The 24,765-nt window shown below is 43.8% G+C and overlaps 1 protein-coding gene across 2 annotated transcripts in view; it reads right to left on the bottom strand.

The window, feature by feature from the left end:
* The window catches only part of EMILIN2 (elastin microfibril interfacer 2), a 51,762-nt gene that overhangs the window by 21,524 nt on the left and 5,473 nt on the right, over positions 1-24,765 (bottom strand). For both annotated transcript variants that reach the window (XM_049620383.1, XM_049620382.1), the window contains exon 3: positions 3,164-3,339. In XM_049620383.1, coding sequence (XP_049476340.1) covers positions 3,164-3,339 — 176 coding nt within the window. The remainder of the gene's footprint in view (positions 1-3,163; positions 3,340-24,765) is intronic.

The following is a 24,765-nucleotide window of genomic DNA, read 5'->3' as shown; positions in this document are numbered from 1 at the left end:
ATGAAAATCAGCTTTGTGGTCAAATCAAGACTGAAAGTCAGATGGCCAAACTCTCAAGCAGAGAACTATAAAGAACACCTTATTTTCCACACTGAAAAATGTATTCTACCTCAAGACACCAGGAGGAAAAAACAAGTTGTTGAATCACTTACAAATGAAATGCCTTTCTGAGCAAAGGAAATAAAAGCAAAGGGCAGGAGAAGAGGGAAGATCAGCACGTGAGGAAATGCTTCTTCTACATATTCCTGGTGACTGTGGAAATTGCTACAACTTTATGGAAGGATAACTTGGCAGTAAGTATCAAAATCTCAGAATCCCTTTGCCCCAACAATTACACTTCTAGAAGTTTATTCAAGTAAATAATCAGAGATGAATCCAAAATAGTAACAGGAAAAAAATGTTTATTCAAATACTATCTATAAAAAACTACCAACAACCTAAGCGACCAACAGTAGGGGACTGTGTTCAAATAATCACACTCTCAAAGCCATTAAATGATATTGTAAACTATTTAATGAATGGTTGTTCATTATAGATTAAGTGTAAAAATTAGTTCTAAAATTGTATGTTCTTTACAATGATAGTGGATTAAGGATAAGCATTTCCTTTCATTGCCTTCTGAAATCCCACTAAAATGGCAAAACAAAACAAAAACCAGAATCATGTCACATATAAAAATTAGGAATCAGAATGGTTTTGGGCATTTTAACAGCTGCATTGGAAGCTAGAAGAAAAGGGAGTGATGCTTTCAAAATTCTAAAGGAAAATTATTTCCAATCTAGAACTCTAAAGTAGAATAAAAATATTTTCAGACTATAAAATATTAGAAAGTGTACATCCCATACAATCTTCTCATAAAACTACTGGAGAATGTGCCCTACCAAAACAAGGGAGTACATTGAGAACAATCAAGGAGTATAGGAAACAGGGAATCGGTGGGAGGGAAACAAGTAAGATCACAGGCTGGCAGCTGTGAACAAGGAAAAGAGGATGACCAGTCCTGGTGGGGATTGCTCCAGGAAGGTGAAACTGATATGTCTGAACATAATGAGAGGACATCTAAATAATCACCCTGAGGACAGTTTGGGTTAAAATAGGGACAAAGACATAAAAAAAAAAAACAAGCAAAGGGAAATATAAAACAATCACTAACTCTAAAGAAACCAAAAAGTTATATAGGAAAGCCAACAGATTCATAGCATACTACATAGCTCAGCTGTACACATTATCTACCTAGTTACCACAATGTAAATAATAAGTATTAAATAAATTAAAAATCTGGTATAAACGGTATGGAAAGGATGAGGGTATAGGAGCCATGTGCTGGAAAGCAGATGAAAAGGAGTCATAATTTCACCTTCCATAATGAGAAGTCAATAGATATGGAAGTTGGGAGCCTGGATGGCTCAGTAGGTTAAACATCTGACTCTTGATTTTGGCTGAGGTCATGATCTCATAGTTCACAAGTTCAAGCCCTGCTGCAGGCTCTGTGCTAGCCTGCTTGGGATTCTCTCCCCCTCGCTGCCCCTCCCCCACTCATACACACATGGTACGCACGCACACACGCTCTCTCTCTCTCAAGATAAAATAAAATAAATAAACTTGAAAAATAGATACGGAGGTAAATTCCAAAAGACCATCTAAAGAGTTTAAAGTAATTACCCCTGGGAAGGGAAAGTGGGGGAGAAAGGGAGGTCACTGCTTTCCTAATAGTCCTTTTAAAGCTATTCAACTCTTACGGGTTTAAACTTGTATAAAATAAAAATAAAACAAAAGTAACCTATTATGATCCAACAGATCCCCTTCATGTGAACCCATCATAGTACCTATCAGGACGTATTGCAATTACATGTCTGATGTTTGCCTTTCATGAGTTCAGGGACTGTCTGCCTTGTTTTTCACTTTTCCCAAGTGTCTAGTATAGAGCCTGCCAGATAAAGAAGCTCAATAAACATGTGTGGGATGAATAAGTGAATTTTCCTTAACGACATGTACAAGTGGATATAGGAAGGAGAGTAATGTGTGATAACAAAATGTTAGCAGTGAGATTATGTGTAACTAGATATTCCCCTAGACTTTATAAAGATTCTATAATTGATATATATTACTTTTGTCATAGAAATTATTTTAAAATCTATTTTACAAACAATATGGGGAAACACTACAAGTTTCAAAATTGACAATACTTCATGGGAAAACATAATCATTTCAAGACAACTTAAACATCGAATTGGTAAGAAAATCTAGGTTACATTTATTCTCACTCAACTTAAAAAAGAGGAAAGATAAAGTGACATAGAATAAAAGGACAGAAAATTTTTAGCCATAAAAGTCATTCTCTTGATGTTATAATTAAAAGCAAAGGTGAAAATTATCATTGCTTTCTTAGTTATTCACTGAATTTGTGCTACTCCAAAAAAATTCACAAACAAATTTAAGAACAACTTCACTGGATACATCGAACTTGGGGCTTACCTTTTGCAAATCTCTCACCCCAAACAGAATGAGGATGATTCTGATACACCTATTTTTTTTTTAATGTTTATTTATTTTTGAGAGAGAGACAGAGACAGAGACAGAATGTGAGCACGGGAGGGGCAGAGAGAGAGGGAGACACAGAATCTGAAGCAGGCTCCAGACTCTATGCTGTCAGCACAGAGCCAGACGCGGGGCTCGAACCCATGAACCACAGGATCATGACCTGAGCTGAAGTTGACACTCAACCGACTGAACCACCCAAGCGCCCCTGATTCACCTATTTTTAAAACAACAATTAGTTTCTTCAAATTCAGATCTATGGGAGCTTGTAGACAAAAAGTAAAAACAAAGCATTGCTACATATGAATCTCTTCGCATCTGTGCCCACACTACCCCAGTCTGAAACCATCAGCCTCCCCTACGCTGATTGCCAAATCCTTTGCTTTCACAAACCAGCCCTAACAAAGCAATTTACTTGCCACACAAAACAAATCAAAACAAACTGTATTGATTGCTACTGCTTCTGCAAATAAATTTGTATGCCACATGTGTCTACTGTAGGCATACATGCGTGTTACTGGAAGACCCTGGAGAGCTCCGCATTCTAAATCATAAATCCTACGGTCTGCAGAAGCACTGGAAAGATCAGCGGTGGCCATGCACAGGGGAAGCACAAAGAAGTTACCTGTGGCTTTCTTCACGCTGTTTCGAGGCCGAGCGGGCGTGGGGCGGGGAGTCTTCACAGGGTCCCTGGGACCTTCCTGGCAGTCTCCCCCTCTAAAGCCAGGGCAGCACCTCCATTCCAACTGAGTCACCGTCTTGTACTTGGTGACATATCTGGGTCTGAAGTTCACACGATACCTGCCGAAGAAAAGGGTGGCATCTCTCTTTACTGGCTATTGCCAGCGCCCCGGGCCCCCCTGACTTGTACCTGAATGAAGAGGATCCAGGTCACTCAGGGCTCTGCCTGCCCTCTCCACACTGACCCAGAAGGGCCCACTGGTCTTTTCAGTCCAGCCCTGATGCCTGGGGCTCAGCCAAAATCGGACTGGCCTCCTTCATCCATCTTCAACCCACCTGCACTCAGCTGCCCTCCCACTAAAGGCCAGAAAGACAGACAACCTAGAAAAGCCTGGCCCCGCAATTCCTAAAACTGAGCTTTTGTTTCGCACACAAATTTTTGTTCCACAATTCACTGCTTTGTGGAGATTTTTTTTCTGGGTAACTCAGGGTCGATTGTTTTGTACTTTATTTATTTTTAAATGTTTGTTTATTTTTAAAAGAGAGAGAAGCACGAGTTGAGGAGCAGAGAGAGAGGGAGACACAGAATCCGAAACAGGCTCCAGGTTCCAAGGTGTCAGCCCAGAGCCCGACGCGGGGCTCGAACTCACGGACCGTGAGATCATGACCTGAGCCGAAGTCGGACGCTTAACCGACTGAGCCACCCAGGCACCCCTTTATTTTTTTTTTTTGTATTTTAAAGAAACCTCCCTGACACCTTCGTCTCCATAGCATTTGTGCTTTCATCTTGGCACCTTCCTTCCTGCAAAGGCAGCAGGCCATGAGCCTTCAGAGAGGGCACCTCATGCTAGCTGTGTCCAGACCTTTTTAAAAAGATGCCCTGGGGGCACCTGGGTGTCTCAGTTGGTTAAGCATCCGACTTCAGCTCAGGTCACGATCTCACCATTGGTGAGTTCGAGCCCCACATTGGGCTCTGTGCTGTTAGGGCAGAGCCCGCTTCAGATGCTCTGTCTCCCTCTTCCTCGGCCCCTCACTTGCTTGCGCTGTCTCTCTCTCTCAAAAATAAAATGAACATTTAAAAAACGATTATAAAAATAAATACATATATAAAAATAAAAAATAAAGATTCCCTGATTTGTAGAGCTAATGGTAGAAATAAGGATCCCTTTTTTTTTTTTAATTTTTTTAACGTTTATTTATTTTTGAGACAGAGAGAGACAGAGCATGAACGGGGGAGGGGCAGAGAGAGAGGGAGACACAGAATCGGAAACAGGCTCCAGGCTCTGAGCTGTCAGCACAGAGCCCGACGCGGGGCTCAAACTCACAGACTGCGAGATCATGACCTGAGCCGAAGTCGGACACTCAACCGACTGAGCCACCCAGGTGCCCCAAGGATCCCTTTTTAAGTGCACGTTCCCCCATGCACGTGCATCTCACACCGAGATTCTTGTGATAGCTGTAAAGTCCTCCAGACCCAGCGCTGGGCCTGGGCCAGAGAGTGGCAACCCAGCAGCCCCCCGTACACTCAGAGGATGGATGCAGGGGTCTAACACCCCCAGGTGCCCCTGTTCACAGCACAGATGCGGGCCACTCCTTAACTTATCCCAGCTTCTTCTTCCAGCTTGGAAGCATGGCTCTCTAGAACGTCCTCACTGTCTCTTCACTGTGAACACCAGCACTAGCAGCTGCCCTCCTCCTTGGGGGCCAATTCCCTGAAAGGAATCAGCTCTCTGTCACTTCCCTAGGACTGTGTGCTAGTCAGAGGGGCGTTGGGGGGCCCATGGGGACTGGTGCCGGTCAGGTGACTCCACCTCAGCACCAGCCTTGCTGAGGGTGTAGTTCAAAGTCACACTCCCAAGAAAATTGCAAATTAGTAAATGTAATGGGCTTTTGGCATCCTTCCTGAGGGTCAAAACCATGACAACTAAAACTTTAGGTGTAAGGAACTCCTGCATCGCCAGGACGCAAGGTGATCCTCTGGAATTCCCAGAAGGCCCTGGGGACAGCACTGACCCAAATGTTAGTGTCCCAACACCCGTCTCTGTCCCTGGTTCACCGGCCCTTCTAGGGCAGTGGTTCGAAACCTTAGCTGAGTGTCAGAATCACTAGGGAAGAGTGAAAAACTGCAGATGCCTGGCTCTCACCCTCAGAGATTCTATTTACTTGGCTTGCAGTGGGGCCTGGCGACACAAGTTTTGAGAAGCCCCAGAGGGAGACTTTTTCAAAACAGAAGACAAAGCCGAATGAATGAAACAGAAAAGGGGGGGAGGGGGCGTGGGGCAAGACCTCGCTTCTAGGCTCTTTATTCCCTCTTATTGCCACCACACACCCCATTAAGGCCTAACTATTTATAGAGTTTCCCCTTTTCACAAATGGGAAAACAGAGGCTCACAGAGGTTAAGTGACCTGTCCAAGTTCCAACCGTCAGGAAGGGCCAGGGCTGGGATTTAAACCCAAGTGTTTGCCCCTGTACCCCAGACGGTCCTCCCAGCACACAGAAGCAGAGACTCGGGTGGAGAGAACTCCACCCACCCAGAGATGTTCCAGAAGGCCATGTAAGCAGGGTCAAAGGACAGCTGCCATCCCCATTCAGCAAACACTTGTCTGAACATCTGACACGGTCCACATTAGCCCCCAGACCCCTAGCACCCAATCTACCAAAAGAAGTCCCTGTGTGGTCCTAAAAACTATTAAAAAAAAAATCAAGAGTGCTTGCCTCAGCAGCACATATACTAAAAAAAAAGAAGAAGAAGAAAGAAAGAAAAAAATTCCACTTCATTGTTTTGCATGTTCAAGTATAGCATAATGCTGCAAAAATGTGTAATCTCAGAAAAACTTGGTTCCTCTGAGCATTTAAGACTGAATGTGAAAATGTGTTTGCTCTCGGGTTTTGTACACGTGCCAGCAGATGACAGCCCATAGCAAAACCCTTTTGGATGCGGCTGCGAGGGACCAGGAGAGCAAACCCTGAGCCTGCGACCCGCACCCCCCACCCAGAGGCCTCAGTCCCAACCACAGAGCTGAGTATAAGAAAGTGCTTGCCTTTCCAACACACCTCATTATTTTCTTTAAAGGCAGTTATTATTTTGGAGCCAGCTCATAACTTAGGAAAGTTCCCTGGAGTTCCTGCCTTCCTCTCCAGCCCCACGCACATTCCCCGCTCCCACCCTCTGCCTAATCGGCTTGCTGTAGGGTTTCCGGTTTGCGGCAATGGAGTTCAGGTTGACAGCATTTCTAACAGAGTTTTAAGTCCAGCGTGTGGAAGAGGCCTTCCTGGCTAGTGGTGACAGCTGGAAGTGATCAGACGGCCACCTCCAGCCGTGGGAAAGCTCACGTTCCGACTGCTCCGTGCACGGGGACATAGATCCCAGAGGCGGCCATGGGTCCTCAATCTGGGGGATGTGAGGGAAAGAGGTAGGGTTGTGCAACCCCGCAGCCCCACTGGGATTTTCCCTGCAGAAACGGGTTCCTGCCTCCATCAGAGCCAGCCAGTAGGTCCTCCAGAGGATGGGAGGAACACAGCATGATGCCCAGATCCTCCTTCTGTCCCTCAGTGCTCTGCAGGACAATATCCCCGACAGGGAGCTTTAAAAAAAAAAAGCCCACGTCTTTACACTCAAAATTCTAATTTAACTGGCCTGGGGGCAGGGGTGTCCAGGCATGCGTACCTTTCAAAAACTCCCCAAGTAACTGTCAAGTTGAGAAGTGCAGCCCATAAGTCAGGGCACCCATAGGCCCTCCCTCCTCACGGGAGCTTGGAGCCTCTGAGGCAACCAGGCAGGGGAAGTGAATCAACCGAAAGCAGCCCAAGTGTTAACTCCAAGGGCCCATGGGCTATAAGCACACAGAAGGTGCCCCAGGGACACTTAGTGAATCAGCTGACTGCACCCAGCTGAGGGACTGATAGCCAAAGGGACAGAGTCAAGGCGGTGCTGGGCTAAAGCTGGAAAGCTGACTCAGGCTACAGCCTTGGCCCCCATCCCAGTCTTGGGCAGGGACTGTAACAAAATCCTGTCCCCCAGGGGAGCCCTGGCCACAGCTGCCTCAGGTGCTCTTGGGGGCTCCCGGTGGGGAGGGGGATTGGCAGCCCGAGCCTGCCCCCACGCTAGCCAGCACTCCGCATCTCAGCCTCTCCTCAACTCTCCTCCCCCACCATCTCCCTCTGAAACCCTTTTGGGGTGGGGGTGGGGAACAAGGGTTCACCATTTTTATGAGTTCATCCACTGTGTCTAATGTGTAATATTAGATCAACCCAGAAGATTCTCCTGAGAAGGAAGGTGGCAAGAAAAGGACTGGAAAAGTTGAATCAGGGTTCAGGGACCATATGACTGGAACGTACACATTAAAACAAAATATGACAAAATGACTGTGCCTCCATTGGACATCTATCACCCCCCAGTAAAGACTCCTTCCTGCTGACAGATAACGTATTCTTTCATAATACGCTTTGGTTCACACTTGTTCAGTGTTTGTCTTTTCAGAGACCATAAGCCCTATGAGGGCAAGAATTCCTGTTGGTTTTGTTCTCTACAACATCTCCATTTTTAAAGACAGCAATCTGTCCTATTGTAGGTGCTCAATAAAGAATGAAGTATTAATCATTAATCAAACAATAATGAATGATACTAAGTCTACTTTTGACATGGTTTTGGGCAATCCAATGTCCATATTAAAAGCCCCAGAGTTGTCCTCAGGTCTAACCCCAACCGATGTGAATTCCTAAGTCTTCCCAGAACGAAATCAAGCTCCAGAGTCCTCGGGTCATAATGAGTTAGGCAAGAATCACACACCAGAAGGTGACCTTCAGTGGTGTTGTCCAGTTATATAGCCATTAATCAGGTGTGGCTATTTTAATCTAAAGTGATTAAAAGTAAACAAAATTGAACATTCATTTCCTCGGTCACATTGGCCACATTTGAGGTGCTCAGTAGCCACATGCAGTATTAGCATGAACATCTCAATCATTACAGGGAGGTCTCCGGGACAGAGCTGGCCTAGACCTTCATGAGACTATCAAGGGAATGGCAATGGGCACACATCTGTTCATCTCTTCATTCCTATCTCACACCCACCCATCTTCTCTCTCCTCCCACATTCCTTCCGGGTTGCCAGTAGAAGGCTTTTCAGAAATAGCCACACATCACTGGCAGAGGATCATGTAGACAGCTGTTCTACAAGGTAAGGCTCACTTCCCTGCATTTAGTATTCGTCTATAACTTCTTATTTGATTCATGCCACTAACAGTGCACAAATCTAAAGCCCAGTGCCCCAGACTGGGATTCCTCCCAAGAACAGACTTTCTAGTAAATTCCTCTCTTTCTTCCAGGCACTGGCTTGTCCCCAAAGCCCCGGAGCCAACTCTTCTTGCTTCATCCCACGAGTGGTCCTGTACAGTATTGACTGGAATGGACTCTCAGGATGGAGAAGGAAGCTAGAAAGAAGAGGTGCCTCCTTCTCTTTTGTAGGGAGCATCCTAGGCCTTAAGGGATAACCACTGATCTGGGACAAAGTCAGCATGTACATACAAGCAAGAAGTCATTTCATGGAGTTTTTAGGATGTACATCCAAGGCAGACTCGGTTATCTGGCATTCAGGTACTACACCAAGTTTTCCACATCCAGACATGGTAACTGACTTTTTGTTTTTAACTGTGGTAAATATGTATAACATGTGAGTAAAATACCCATAACATAAAATAAACAAGTGGGACTACATTGAACTGAAAAGCTTCTGCACAGCAAAGGAAACCATCATAATAAACATGCAACCTATTGAATGGGAGAAAATATTTGCAAATCCTGTATCTGATAAGGGGCTAATATCCAAATACATAAAGAACTCATACAACTGGGGCGCCTGGGTGGCTCAGTCGGTTAAGCGTCCGACTTCAGCTCAGGTCACAATCTCACGGTCCGTGAGTTTGAGCCCTGAGTCGGGCTCTGGGCTGATGGCTCAGAGCCTGGAGCCTGCTTCCGATTCTGTGTCTCCCTCTCTCTCTGCCCCTCCCCTGTTCATGCTCTGTCTCTCTCTGTCTCAAAAATAAATAAACGTTAAAAAAAAAAAAATTAAAAAAAAAAAAAGAACTCATATAACTTAAAGCAAAATGTGTGTGTGTGAGTGTATGTGTGTATATATATATATATGTATATATATGTATATGTATATATATATGCATATATATGTGCTTAAAAAGTAGGCACATAAGTAGGCATAAAAAGTAGTATATATGTGGGTGTGTGTGTGTGTATATATATATATATATATATATATATATATATATGTTTAAAAAGTAGGCAGAGGATCTGAGTAGACATTTTTCCAAAGAAGACATCCAGATGGCCAACAGGTTCATGAAAAGGTGCTCAACATCACTACTCATCGGGGAAATGCACATCAAAACCATAATGAGATATCACCTCATGCCTGTCAGTGTGGCTGGTGTCAAGAAAGACAAGAAGTAGTAAGTGTTGGTGAGGATGTGGAGAAAAGGGAACCCTGGTGCACTGTTGGTGGCAATGTAAACAGGAGCGGCCACTATGGAAAACAGTATGGAGATTCCTCAAAAAATTAAAAACAAAACCACCATATGATCCAGCAACCTTACTTCTGGACACTGATCTGAAGAAACACTAACTTGAAAAGATAACTGCACCCCCATGTGCACTGCAGCATTACTCACAATAGCCAAGATTAGGATGCAACTTACATATCCATGGATAGACACTTGAATGAATGGATGGATGGATGGATGGATGAATAAAGATGTGGTACACACACACACACAGACATATACACACACAGGAATATTACTTAGCCATAAAAAAGAATGAAATCCAGCCACCTGTGACAACATAGATAGAACCTGAGGGTGTTATGCTACATGAAATAAGTCAGTGGCACCTGGGTGGCTCAGTTGGTTAAGTGCCCGACTCGGTTTAGGCTCAGGTCATGATGTCAGCGTTCTAGGAGTCCAAACCCCGCATCAGGCTCTGTGTTGGCAGTGCAGAGCCTACTTGGGATTCTCTCTCCTTCTCTCTCTGCCCCTCCCCCACTCACACTGTATCTGTCTCTCTCAAGATAAATAAACTTAAAAAGAAATTTAAAGGGCACCTGCGTGGCTCAGTCAGTTAAGCATCGGACTTTGGCTCAGGTCATGATTACATGGCTCGTGGGTTTGAGCCCCAAGTCAGGCTCTCTACTGACAGCTCAGAGCCTGGAACCTGCTTTGGATTCAAGGTCTCCGTCTCTCTCTGCCACTCCCTCTCACTCACTCTCTCAAAAATAAACATTAACAAAATTAAAAATGATAAAAATAAAAAAAATAAGTAAGTCAGACAAAGACAAATACCATATGATATCACTTATATGTGGAAACAAAAAAACAAAAAAACACCAAGTAACTAAAAAACCAAGCTTACAGTTACAGAGAACAGATTGGTGTTTGCCAGGGGTAGGGGATGGGGGTGGGAGAAATGGGTGCACTGTTTTTTTAATTTAAATTAATTGAATAATTTATAATAAAAAAAAGAATGGGAGAAATGTACCAACCCTAGGTCTAAAGGGGCCAGGAGAGGACAAGGCTGTAACCAGAGCATTAGGAGAAGGCTGCTGGACAGGAGCTGCGGCCTTTCGTAGAGGAAACAGTCACTGCCCACTTTCACTTGGAGGGAGAGGGCAGGTGACTTACAGTGGCCAGACCAGTGGGAAGCCAGATGGTGAGGGAACCCAGTGACCAGTACTAGTGAGATAATTCTGGAAACAGCAACCAACTGTAAGTATCCCTAGACTAAAAGCAAAAGCCCTTCTCATTAGTTCCCTGAGTGACAGACAAGGAACTTCCCACCTCTGGGCCACAGTTTCATCAATACAATGAAAGGATTAAATTACAATCCATCCAGGTCAGACTCCTAGAACAAAATCAGGAGGGAGAAGGAGAGAAAATGGATCTGGGGACAAACAGAAAGTGGCCAGCACATGCTGCTAGACAGACACAAGGAAACCATAATATCTAAGAAGGAAAGGGGACAGAGTATGTCAAGAAGGCAGACAAGGTCATATTTCCAGCGCTGCTGAGAGGGTCGAGGAACAGAAGGACTGAGAGATATTGTTCTTAAGACAAGGAGATTCTCGGTGAACTGAGCCAGCACTGCTCAGATCAATGTTGAGAGAGGACGCTGGGTCAGAATAAAGAATGAAATAAGCAAGAGGAGGTACAGACCAAAAAACCTCTTCCATCAAGTTTGCTTGTGATGGGAAATGAGAAATAGGGTGGTAACCAGGAGGTAAGGGGGGCTGAAGAAGAATATTTTCCCCCTAATTTCAGGAAAATCCTAACCAGGGAAGAGTGCTGAAAGACAGGATGAAGTAGAGAGGGCAGTGAGAGAGCCATGGAGAAGCATTCCTGGTCCTCATCCAGGAAAGACTGCTCTGGTGAAAGAGCCCTTTTTGCCGTGGACACGGGGCAGGGGTGAGTGGAGTAGTGTGCAAGGGTATAATTGAGTCAAACCCAGTCCCTAAAAAAGATTACCATCTTAACTATTTTGAAGAGCCCAGTTCAGTGGTATTACGTTCATTTACATTGTTCACAACCGTCACCCCCATCCATCCCCAGAATTCCTTTCATTTTCCCAAACTGAAGCTCTGCACCCATTAAACACCAGCTTCCCATTTCCCTCTCCTCAACCTCGGCCCCTGCAACCACCATCTCACTTTCTGTCTCTGTTAATTGGGCCTCCCCAGGGACTTCATATTAAGTGGAATCATACAGCATCTGTCCTTTTACAACTGACTTATATCACTTAGCATAATGTCCTTGTAGGAGAAAAAAAAACTTTTCCTCTACCCTCTTAGGTTTGTTCTGGGTCTTGTGAATTAAACTGACAAAAGACAGATTCACAGGAGAAAAGACATCCAAACTGTATGGATGTTAATGTTTTTTACATGCATGGAGGTTTCACAGAAAAGAAGTGAAAACAAGCAGTGGGACTCAGGGGACTATATACCATTTTAACACAGGGTGATAAATTGTGAAGTGACTAGACCAAGGAAAAGGGGTTTGGGCTTCTAGGGGCAATAAACTGTGGGACTATAGCTAGGAAATCTAGAGGGGAAACTCATGGAAGATAAGGGCTATGTCAGTAAGGCTTGCATATGCAGACTTATCTTGGTGCCAACTGTGTATCTGCAGTGACAAAGGTCATTCTCTTCAGCCTGGTACAGGAGAGGCAGGAAACTTAGAAACCTGATTTTAGACAGAAAGAGGGAAGACAGAGGGCTCTTCTTGTCTCTGCTTTTTCTCAACTGTCTTCAGCTCAAAATAATCAATATGTCAAAGTGGCATGTTTGGGGTGGCCTGCTCTGAACTCCTTCACCCTCAAGGTTCATTCACGTTGTAGCACGTGTCAAAATTTCCTCTCTTTTCCATAGTAATTCACTTTCACAAAGTTTGGTCTCATGTTCTGATTTAGAGATTGACAAGACGGCAAACTAATTTTTCTAAAAACTACTTGTGACAAATGGATTTTTTTTTCTGGCTTTTGTTATTGTTTTTTTTTTTTTAATCAATCAACGAATAAATAGACTTGCTTTTAATGGAAGTAACAACAGAAAATACAGTCAGGCAATAATGGCTATAAAGTTTGAAACTGGAAGTGATTCCAGAATGATAGGGAAGGAAAAGTGGTTCTGCACCAGCAGGAGAGACACTTGCCATTTGATTTCAATCCACTCTGTTTTACAATCAAACCTTGGCCATTTGAAACCATGTACATCTACAATGACAATCTCTGCAATCCGAGGAGATGACTCTACCCGTCCCAGGTCCCTCCCAATGCTAATTTTCCACAGGATGAAGAAGTCTCCCACACAGGACAAAGTGAAGGAACCAAAGGGCCTTCTTCCAGGTTACAGCACATCACACACACAAACCACAATTTTCATCTTATCTTTTTCTGCTCCATGACACATTTTTAATTAGATCTCTGCCTGGAGAAATTAATGGAAGGAAAGAAATAGAGTATTTTCCTTGACTTTGTTGGCAAATTCATCTAGGTGTTAAAAGCTAGAATGCCCGGGCAAATATATTTCTGAAATACAAAATGCACCCAACAAAACTAAAACCTTGATGAGCCCTGATTGAAATCAGATTACAAGATAGGTTTGTACACTTAAAAAAATAATAACAGATCCTAGACCAAAGCAATGTGTTCAAAATGAAAATGTACACACAAGAGACTGTCTGCTTCCCAGTACAAAGGATATATTTGCTGGGGACACCAGGATCGTAAGTTGCTTATTTTTGTTTCCTCTTGAATTAATTTCCTCGCGTACTTAGAGTGGCAAGTTAGATTTCAAAACCTGCAATCTTCTTTACCCCTCAGTAGTTTGCTCGGATCACACAGACTTGTAAAAAGTAATACCCCTGTCCCGACACACCCACCCAGTTCTTTACAATTATCACCCACTTCACCCTGGGGAAGTCTCTGCAGTGGTGAAGGAAGGGGATTCTGGAACACCACAGCAGCTTAGGGGAGGCTTGGCCACCAGTAGCCAGTGAAGCTGCTATTCTTACATTCCTTCCACGAAGGCTTGCATTGCTGAAAATGACAATGTTCCAAAAGTACAGGGCGTGGACAGCACCGTGAAATACAGCTTATGCATGCGTTCCAACGAATTCACATTCTTAGTTTTAACTTCCTGACTTTGGGAAATCCATTACAAAAGTCAAGCCACCCCGTGGGAAGGCTCACTGTCCCAGCTTTCTGGAGGGTTCTGTAATCGTAATCCACCATTAATGAAAGCCCACATTCCCCCACAGGATTCTTTCCAGGACGGTCATCATCGCTGCTGCAGGCTGCTTCCCCAGATAAATTCTATACTGTTCCTTCTCAAGCTTACATCATGTTTCCTTGTTCCTGGAGCCAGAATCGCAGGACACTCCTCCTGCTCTTGCTCTGGTTTCCCACAGCGTGAGCCATGAGAACATCTGCCGGCCTCAGCCTGTCGAAGGATGCTCACCACAGATACAACTTCCCATGGTTTGGGGATCCAAAACTTTCCTTTCAGAACTACCAAATAACTAGTTTGATTATTTCCTCTTTTTTTTTTTTTTTTTAACAGCAAAAGTCATTTCCGCAAATTCTGCTGCAAAACTCAAAGTCATTTCAAAATCCTCTTTCCTGTGTTTTCTTGGACTTGGTTTGCAACATCCAACCTTCCCCTTTAGGGATCTTGGTCCTTTGGATGAAGACTATGGATGCTGGCAAGCTTTAGACCACACCTGTGACTTGGTGAGGTCCTTTACACGCCTAGAAAATCCTGAGACAGTAGGAATGTCTCAGCAGATACAAAAACACCACCTTCTTCCTTTGGGTGAATTCATTCTCAGTAAAAGCAATAATCTGGGAACTGAAAATACAGGAACACTTGTATTTCTTTTCTAATTTATGACATTGGGGAGAAAAAGTACCAAAATAGTCTAGTTTCATATTTCTCACATTGTCCAGGATAACCCAATATTACTTTAGGGTTTTAAAAAAATGTTTTTAATGTGTATTTATTTTTGAGAGAGTGAGACAGAGTGCGAGTGGGGGAGGGGCAGAGAGAGAGGGAGACACAGAATCTGAAGCAGCTCCAGGCTCTGAGCTGTCAGCACAGAGCCCGATGCGGGGCTGGAACTCATGAACCGCAAGATCATGATGTGAGTCAAAGTCAGACACTTAACCGATTGAGCCACCCAGGCACCCCACTTTAGGGTTTTTTTAATCAACACTTAACACAGGGAAGTGGAGACATTTTCATCCACCTGCACTCTGCTTAGAAAGAGCATGGTTTTCCTTTCGAAGGGGCTGCGACAGCCCAGGTCTGAAGGTGTGGACAAGTAGGGGGTGAGCAAAAAGAAGAATTTGGCTTATTTGCTTTCAAATGGGTAGGGGTGACAGAGCAGGAGGCCACTGGAGGAGGTAGAAGTGAAGAGGAACTATTCTCCAAGGTGACTTAGGGTGGCCAGTGGATTTTCAAGGTCGGCATCACTATGGCATCCTCTAACAATTTGTATTGACACAGTGTCCAGCAAAGTCCTCACTGCTCATGCAGGCTTGTTGGATTGGATTTTTCTCTGGGGACTGGAGGGTGTACGTTGGCCAACTCCATGGGGTTCTGAGACAGCCACACAGAACCCACATACACAGTGGGCTATGGGAGAGTTGGCCTTGGACACTATCCCAGTCTACAGGAAAGCTTCTGGGCATCCACAATTCTTGCAAATTAAGAAGGGAGTGAGACAAATATATAGACTTTGAGGTGAAAGGGGGCCCGAGTGACACTAGTTTTTCTTTTTTTAAGTTTGCTTATTTATCTTGAGAGAGAGAGAGAGAGAGAGAGCGAGCGCACGAGTGGAGGAGGGGCAGGGAGAGAATCCAAAGCAGGCTCCACACTGTCAGCATGCGGCCTGATGCAGGGCTTGAATTCACTAACTGTGAGATCGTGACCTGAGCTGAAATCAAGAGTTGGATGCTTAGCTGACTAAGCTACCCAGGCTCTCCTGACATCTATTACCTAGTTTTAAAGATAGGTGGCTAGCTTCCATTTCCTTGAAATCATGTTGTTGTTTTTAAGAAAAATGACATAGATTGCATTACTGTGCTGGTTTTTTTTTAGGTAAAACAATTAAATATTTGGTTTAAATAGTGGTTCTCATCCTGCTAATAAGCAGGTTCCTAAGCTGGCCCATAACCGAAAGCCCTCACTGAAACTGGCTTCAATTTTTACAAACAAAACGTATAAGCAAGGAGGATATTTTCAAAGCCACAGAATTAATGTTTAAAATACTTCCCTATGTTTTTAGAATTTAACTTTCTCAAAATGAAGTTCTGTCTTTTGTCATTTTAACTTCCCAGTAACACCAAACCATTCTTTATAGTTGTGTTAAAAAAAAAAAGAGAGATAACAGAACCAAAACAGAGTCACTTGCGCTAAGCCTCATGTCAGCAAATCAAGTTGAATTTTGATTTACAATCGTGTAACATGAGCTCTTACAGAAGGAAAGCTGTCTCTCCTATCAGAGAGATAGTCAACATACACTCACATCTTGGCAAAAAACTTTTAAAGGTTATATTGAGACTGCCAGTTCAGGAAATTACATTGTATCATTACCCTGATTGATTTAACTAGAATCCATCACATTTCAAATCCTCATTTTAGCTATAAGCCACTATATTTTCATTCAGTATTTACAATTATTTTCAAGATTATATGTGTGTCACAATTCCTTTTTTAAATTTTTTTAACGTTTATTTATTATTGAGGGACAGAGACAGAGCATGAGCATGGGAGGGGCAGAGAGAGGAGGAGACACAGAATACAAAGCAAGCTCCAGGCTCTGAGCTGTCAGCACAGAGCCGGATACAGGGCTGGAACTCACAAACCACGAGATCGTGACCCGAGTCGTAGTTGGACGCTTAACCGACTGAGCCACCCAGGTGCCCCTCACAATTCCCATTTTAAAAACACAAGCCACAGGGGCGCCTCAGTGGCTCAGTCAGTTAAACACCCAACTCTTGATTTTGGCTCAGGTCATGATCTCACAGTTTATGGGTTCAAGCCTCATGTTGGACTCCATGATGATTCTGTGAAGTCTGCCTGGGATTCTCTCTCTCTGCCCCTTCCCGACTCATGCTCATGCATGCTGTTTCTCTGTCAAAATAAATAAATACTTATAAATGAAATGCATACACTCTGTGTGTCATGTACATGCAGGATATATAAATTTATCATAGGGCAAAAATTTGCAAAAAGACTAAAAATATGGGTTCCTTCTTGGGGCGCCTGCGTGGCTCAGGCAGTTAAGCATCCGACTTTTAGTTCAGGTCATGATTTCACGGTTCATGAGTTCAAGCCCCATGTCCAGCTCTCTGCTGTCAATGTGGAACCTGCTTTAGATCCTCTGTTCCCCACTCTGTCTCTGCCCCTCCCCCACTCGTTCGTTTTCTCTCTCTCTCTCAAATAAATTTTAAAAAACATTAAAACATATATATGGGTTCCTTCCATAATAATGGTCTCAATGGCCCATGTGAAGAATTATAGTTGGCTCCTGACCACAGGTGATGAATAATGAGGTGCTGACTATCCCAGGGACAAAGGCAATCCTGCCATAACCTTCAAATGACAGTCCTTGAACTATCTTGACTTCCTTCACAACACGTGGTCCTTTTTATCAATACCCTTGACAACAGACCACACAGATCACTCAGTGACAGCTCTTCATGTACCCTCACCCCCACGCAGTGCTGTTGCACTTAAACACAGAGGAGAGGTCACCTGGCCATTAGACTGGGCCGCTGCTTCTCAACCTCTGCATTGCCCGGTCTGCTTCCCCCACCACACCCAGCACAGGTCCGGCAGGGACTGTGGCCAGTCTCCTGACAATGCCCTTCCCACCACCCCTTGCCCACACCCCTCCTTCTCCTCGCTCAAATCTACTTTGCACGCATTGCCTGATCAGCATTGGGAAGCAAAGTTCTGATGGTGTCCCAGAACAAAAACTTTCCATGACTCCCCTTTGCCTAAATGATAAAGCCTAACCTCCTAACACTGGCTGTTACAGGTTGAATTGTCATCTCCAAAAAGATTTGTTAGAGTCCTCACCCCCACCCAGTACCTCAGAATGTGACCTTATTTAAAGATAGGGTCTTTACACAGGCAATCAAGTTAAAATGAGGCCATTAGTGAGGATGGGCCTCACTAATCCAATGAGTGGTGTGTGTATAAGAGGAAACTCAGACACAGAGACACAGAGGGAAAGGATGTGACAGACACTGGCAGGAAGGTGACCATCTACTAGCCAGGGAGAACAGCCCCGAGCAGCACCTTCCCTCAGCCCTCAGGAGGAGCCTGGCCTGCGGAAGCCCCTTCATTTCCCACCTCTAGGCCCCAGCCCATGTTTTCTTGTTTTATGCTGGTGTCTTCTCAAATCTGCACATATTCAACTAGAACAATCTTTTAAAGCCCTGCTAAGATGTCATCACCTGCAAACATGTTCTCAGATTCCTCCTGGCTGGGAATAATTCCTTCCACCTCTGAACATCCTCAGCTATTTGTACTTCTGTATAGCGTTTCAGGCGCCCCTCTAGTTTCTACCTTTTATTTTATAATTATTTCTCTCTATGTCTCATTTCACTGACTGGATGTGAACTGCCAGAGGGCAAGAGAGAGGTGGGTTCCTTCCTGGGTCCCAATGGGGCCTAGTCCTGGGCCACACATAGTCCTTTCGCAAAAATATTTATTGAACGAAACTGAGTAACCAACAGTCCGCCAAGAAGTCTTCTTTACCCTATTGAGTTTTCTGCCAATTCGAAGTGGCTTAAGTTAATTATGTGACCTAAATCCAACATTTTCCAGGGTTATAAGTGTGAAATGCGTTTTTCTTACTCCACTATAGTTTTATCTATGCTCTCATCTGTTAGATATTTACCATCTAATTTGTCTTCAGAAAAATCAGAGAAGTGACCTTGCTCTCAATACAAATGATTTTCTACACCATTTTGCCACAAGGAAGTCCCCAGCTACAAAAACTATATACAAATGGTAGTATACGCATACAAAGGAATAGTACTCAACAATACAAAGTAATCAACTATTGATACATAGTACAACACGATGTACCTCAACATAATTGTGGAGTGAACAAAGGCTAAAGGCTAACCTAAGAGTACATACTATATGACTATTTACATAAAACTCTAGAAAATGCAAACTTATCTATGGAAAGCAGATCAGCAATTGCCTAGGGAGTGTGTGGGCAGAAACTGGAGGGAAGGATTGCCAAGGGGCATGAGGAAACTTTTGGGAGAGATGGTTATATTCAATGTCTTGATTATGATCTTGGCTTTAAGGGTGCATACACGTATCAAAACATTTAATTACACAACTTTAAACATGTATGGTTTGTGTATGTAGATCATACCTCGATAAAGCTGTTTTGTATAACATATATAATATATATTATGTAATATATATTTTATAATATATTACACACACACACACACACACACACACACATGCATTTTTGCATTAGGGTGCCTTAAATCTCTTCAGGACTGTGAAATCAAGTGCCAGATAGTCTTGCCCTGACTATCTAATAATATAGCTCAGCTTAAAAAAAATAAATAAATAAAATTAAATCTATATTTAAGCTAAGTTTCTACCAGTAGAAACCAAAACCACAGCATTAAGTCTTTTTCACAGTTTCAAAATGAGGATTTAACTAAAGTTTTTAGTGTTTTGTTTTGTTTTTTTAACATATTGGATTACTCTTTACATAACCATTTGCTTTATCTGTTGGGGGTTTAGACCTAATATTTATTTTTGTACTTTCAAAGGTATGGATCGGTGACTAAGGAAGATAGTCAAAACAATTTTCTTTTTTTAGAACAGCCTTCAAATTGTCATTTATATTAAATAACACACAAAACATCAAAGATATAAATTAGCATTCTAAAATATGACAAGGGATGACTACTCTTTGGGATTATTATTTTCTCAGTGACAATTCTGACAAGAGGTGCTTAGAGGGTGCCATGCTATTTGGTTCAGGAAACAAGCCATAGATGGTGTTTCTGCCTTCCCTCCTGCACCTCCAGTGAGCAAGGCATCTGGGTTATATCTCGCCGTTTTTGCAATAATGCAACGGAACGACTCGCAAATATCTTGTGAGTTGCCAGAAGATGATGCAGAGTGTTGGGATGGGAAAAGGGTGCCTCGTTTATCATGACCAAGCCAGAGCTCTGACCTGGCGCTGTTGTCCTGGAAAGCTGCTGGAAAAGCAGCTGAAAAGCAGGCCCCCTGACGCATAAACAAACCTGAACGCTGTCAGGACAGCTGGCCAGACTGGAGATTCTGGAATGTTCAAAATACTCAGAAAGGCTCCGCTCTGCCTCCCTGCCCAAAGCCTTCATTCCACCAGCACGTGAGAGCTCTTTGCGTTGACACGGACACTAGCCAGAGAAACACTTTAATGGTGAAAAGATCTCCCGCGATCGCTAGATTGTGAAACTCACCCCGCCCTGGGTTCTGTTGCAATCACGGCCACAGCTATGGGGCTCTGTTTTCAAGATACATGGAAAACCTCAGCAGAAAAACAAGTGGCATTTTCACTACAGTTTAGGGGAAAAAAAAAAAAAAAAAGAATGTAGGTCCCTATCCCATGATCCTTCAACAGCATCCCTGCTGGGCAGCTGTAGAGAAACAAGTTGCAGCAAGAAGGAATCTCTAGAACCTTGTTTTATAACGGACTGTGAGCAAACTGCTGTAAAAGGCAACCAAATAAAGCCCATTCAGCAGACTCTGGACAATCACAAATATGTACGAAGATGGGGAATGTTAGGAAACAGGTGAAAAGGTCGCATAGAAAATTCCCTTTCATCGAAATGGTCAGCCTGAGAAGGCTTCACCTAAAACCATTGGTCTCTTAACCAAATGCCTAGTAAAATATACTGCCCTGAAAGGCTGACTCTGCAGAAAATACTTTTTAGGCGTATTCCCTAATCTAATATTTTCTTAGTGGAAAGTAGGGGAAAAAAATTTTAAAAAGAACAGCCGGATTCTAACATACCCAGAAAAGTTTGCTTCTACAGCATTTCCAAACTAGGGATTTGGTGAGTTTGAACTCTCCCTACTTTTTTCCAGTGCCCATCACCACTGTAAAACAGGAAGGAAAGAAGAAAACTTATGGGTGAGTTTCACTTCAGTCATTTCATTATTTTCCTCCAACATACACTGCTGTCACATTGACAACTACTATGTTCCTCTCTCAAGCCATCCAGGAAAATTGTGCTTTATAAGGACAAGTCAGGTTCACCTCCTCTTATCAAGTGGTTCTTTGTTATTTTTAACTTCAGAAGGCTGCTTCACCAAGGACAGAAGCAGTTAATTCCAAGTAGTAAAAATGTCAGTGTGTGTTTGGACCAGCAATAAATCAGCACATTTGGGTGACAGTCTGTAAGTCGTCTGAACGTCTGGCATAGTCTGTCAGTTTTAGGTTACAAAAATTTAATGTTTATTTATTTTTGAGAGAGAGAGAGAATGAGTAGGGGTGGGGTGGGGGGGACAGAGAGAGAGAGAGAGAGAGAGAGAGAGAGAGAGAGAGAAGCCCAAGCAGGCTCTGCACTGTCAGCACAGAGTCCAATGTAGGACTCAAGTTCATAAACCATGAGATCACGACCTGAACTGAAATCAAGAGTCGGATGCTTAACCGACTAAGCCACCCAGGTGCCCCTAGGTTTTAAAATACAGTATGTAAAACTCTGGGATCTGCCATGTGCAGTACCTACTGCATTATTCACACTCAGTAAACGTGAGTAACATCCTGCTGTTACCAACCCGAGGAAGAGGACTTTTTTCTAAAGGCAAAGGGTTAGAGCAGCGTGGTGGCGGGCTGAAAGGTGGCAGGAGGATGGGCAGCGTTCGCCCACTGCTCATGAAACCTGGGGCATCCCAGCTAGCTCTCTGCTGAGCTACCACAGGCAGGCACGCATCTGCACAACCAGCACTCAGTGCCCACGGCAAGTGGAACATTCACTTTAAATCGACTGTATTCATTTACGTGCATTCCCCAAAGAAACCATAACTGGCTCTGCCTTCCAAAGCAATCTCTAAGTTATTAGCTTCATGTCTAAAAGTTGATTTTCATTTCATTTGCTTAATTATCTTAGTTTACTGAATTTATTTCTCTTGATTTTATTTTATTAATGGGCTCTAATCCCAACATGGGGCTTGAACTCACCACCCAATGATCAAGGGTCCAACGCTCCCCTGACTGAGCCAGCCAGGTGCCCCGTGAAATTATTTCATTTTTTAGCACCTCAGCCTCTAACATGTCCAGAAGCACTAATTTCAAATTCAAAGCCTTCAAAGATGAGCCCACCTGAGAGGCAACAACACTCCAAACGATGAGAATAAGAGTGTTCATGAGACATTCCTGCTGAGTATACCCTATATGAGTATGATAGTGCACTTTTAACAAGTTCTGTCAGCTACGGTATCCCACTAGTAATGTAGAGATGGAAAAAAAAAAACAAAAAAAACAAAACAAAAAGCAAAAAACATACCTCAGACAGGTTGAAGGACTTGCCTGAAGTCATACAGCTCAGTGGTGGTAGAGCTCAGGCCAGAAGCCAAGTTTTTTATTTCCTCTTCCAGAACATGTTGTCCACACCAGGCAGCCCCTAGAGGGACTCCTTCAGGGGATGTTTGCTCCCACTCACCTCCCCTTTTCTGGCTATTTCAGAATTTTAGTTGATTTACCAAGTGCCAACACAGTGGAATAGATCAGTGGAGAAAGACCAACTAAGGGGACCAAAACAGGGTTTAATGAGAAGCAACTGTTTTTCTTAAGACTGTGACCTCTATTTGAATCCCATTAACTTTTCTCCAAGATCAGAAAGGTGGAAAAAGTAGCCAATAACCATAAAGTTCTTTTTCCAAGACCCCAGTCTCTGCCCTACATAATCTGGCTGAGCTTATGAAAAGAAAATAAAATAACGACTGTAGAAGGGCTCTACAAACCTAGCATCCGATTTACCAGGAAGCTTAAAAGGAAGGTCAGAAGATTCCAGGGCAGCAGTGCAGAAGCAGCCCGGAAGGATGAGAAGAAAGGTCGACCGAAGGAAGGAGGCAAGTGTACTGGGCTCATGGGGTCTGGGCACTGCGAGTGAAGGCCTCAGGCACGTGGGCTAGCTCAGCCTTCCCTCATCAACTCAAATTACCCTCAAAACCAAGGAGCAAAACTCTTTACAGCCAATTGATTGCAAGATGTTTAAAAGCTGAAGGAAAACCAATTCCCCTGAAGTTACACACCCAAGAGGCACGTTTTCCAATTGAATGGAATTCTGTTCCGGGAGATAGAGAAACTGTAGGATTGGCTCTAGAAGATGTAAGCCTTCATTATTTTCGCAGCCTTAAGTGTTCTTTGTGTGTGCGCGCGCGCATGTTTTTTGTGTTTTTTTTTTTTGTTTTTTGTTTTTTGTTTTTTTACGAGCTTTTCCTGGCTGAGATTGCCTCCTAATAGACAACTTTTCTTCCAACTGAATGACCATCTGCTCCCCGTGGAATCTGAGAATTAGAGGAGTTCTGGAACTCAGCACTTAGAACTCACACCTGCTACAAATTCACAAATTCTTCTTCTGTGTTATCACAGCAGAGCAGGCTCCCCTAGTTAGTCCCACCCAGTTCCTCCCCCAACTGATGAGATTCTTTTAAAGAGCTCATAGGAAAAATTCCACCCAGATGCAACACACCCAAGAAGAGGGCAGGAGTGGGGTTGGGTAGATGCTGATAAACCCGTCAGTTTGTGGGCTCAGGGAGTAGGAAACCCCACCCTGTGGAGCCTCAGCCCTCAGCTGGGAGCAAAGCGAATACAGGAGAATAATCCTGCCTTACATCTGGGATGCCCGGATGTCCTCACCTACAAGGCAGCTGCTCCACACAGCAGGACGCCCCCAAATGCCTCAAATACTAATAGCAGTCAGCTGGACCGAGGCAAGTAGAGTGGGAGGTTCCGGACTCTCTGAAACTGCTGCCACAAAGCATGAATGCTGCATGAAAGGAAACCATGCCTAGCCCAAAGGGAGAAGATAGCACTGTCTGCTAAGCAGCAGTACTCCCGAACACCACCAGCCTGTGTACCCAGCATGCTCTGTGGCAGGCATCACACTCACACACCCTTGGGTGGGTTCAGACAGTAAGGGGCCACGGAGTATGCAGGAGGAAGAGCCTAAGGCTTGGAAATATGACTGGCTATGGATCCCGAATGGGCTACTTCCTAACTACATGACCCTCTGTAGAATGGAGATAATGCCCCCATGGAATAGATGTGATGAAGGGGCTGCTCTCATTACAATAATATGCTCCGGGGGGGGGGGGGGTGGTATTTTCACCCAAGTCAACCCTGAATACTTTATTAAAATAAGACATCACAAGGACAAGAGATAAATGCTGCTGAGGATGTGGAGAAAAGGGACCCCTTGTGCACTGTAAACGTGTACAGCCACTATGGAAAACAGTATGGAGATTCCTCAAAAAGTTAAAAGTACCATATGATCCAGCAATTTCACTTCTTGGTATATATGCAAAGGAAACAAAAACTCTATGTTAAACAGATCTCTGCTCCCCATGTCCACAGCACCATTATCTACAATAGTCAAGACATGGAAACAACCTAAGCGGATAAATGGATAAAAAAGTTGTGGTATATACATACAATGGAATACTATTCTGCCATTAAAAAAAAAATCCAGGGCATCTGGGTGGCTCAGTCTATTAAGCATCTGACTTCGGCTCAGGTCATGATCTCATCGTTAGTGAGTTCAAGCTCCGCATGGGGCTCTCTGCTGTCAGTGCAGAGCCTGCTTTGGATCCTGTCTTCCTCTCTCTGCCCCTCCCCTGCTTGCATGCTCGCGCACACCCACCCACACACACACACACACACACACACACACACACACACACTCTTTCTCAAAAATAAGAAAAAAGAAAATCCTACCATGCGACATG

The sequence above is a fragment of the Panthera uncia genome, assembly GCF_023721935.1.
Source record: "Panthera uncia isolate 11264 chromosome D3 unlocalized genomic scaffold, Puncia_PCG_1.0 HiC_scaffold_8, whole genome shotgun sequence".
Taxonomy (NCBI): Eukaryota; Metazoa; Chordata; class Mammalia; order Carnivora; family Felidae; genus Panthera; species Panthera uncia.
The sequence above is the reverse complement of the archived record's forward strand: the minus strand, read 5'-3'. Positions and strand labels throughout refer to the sequence as shown.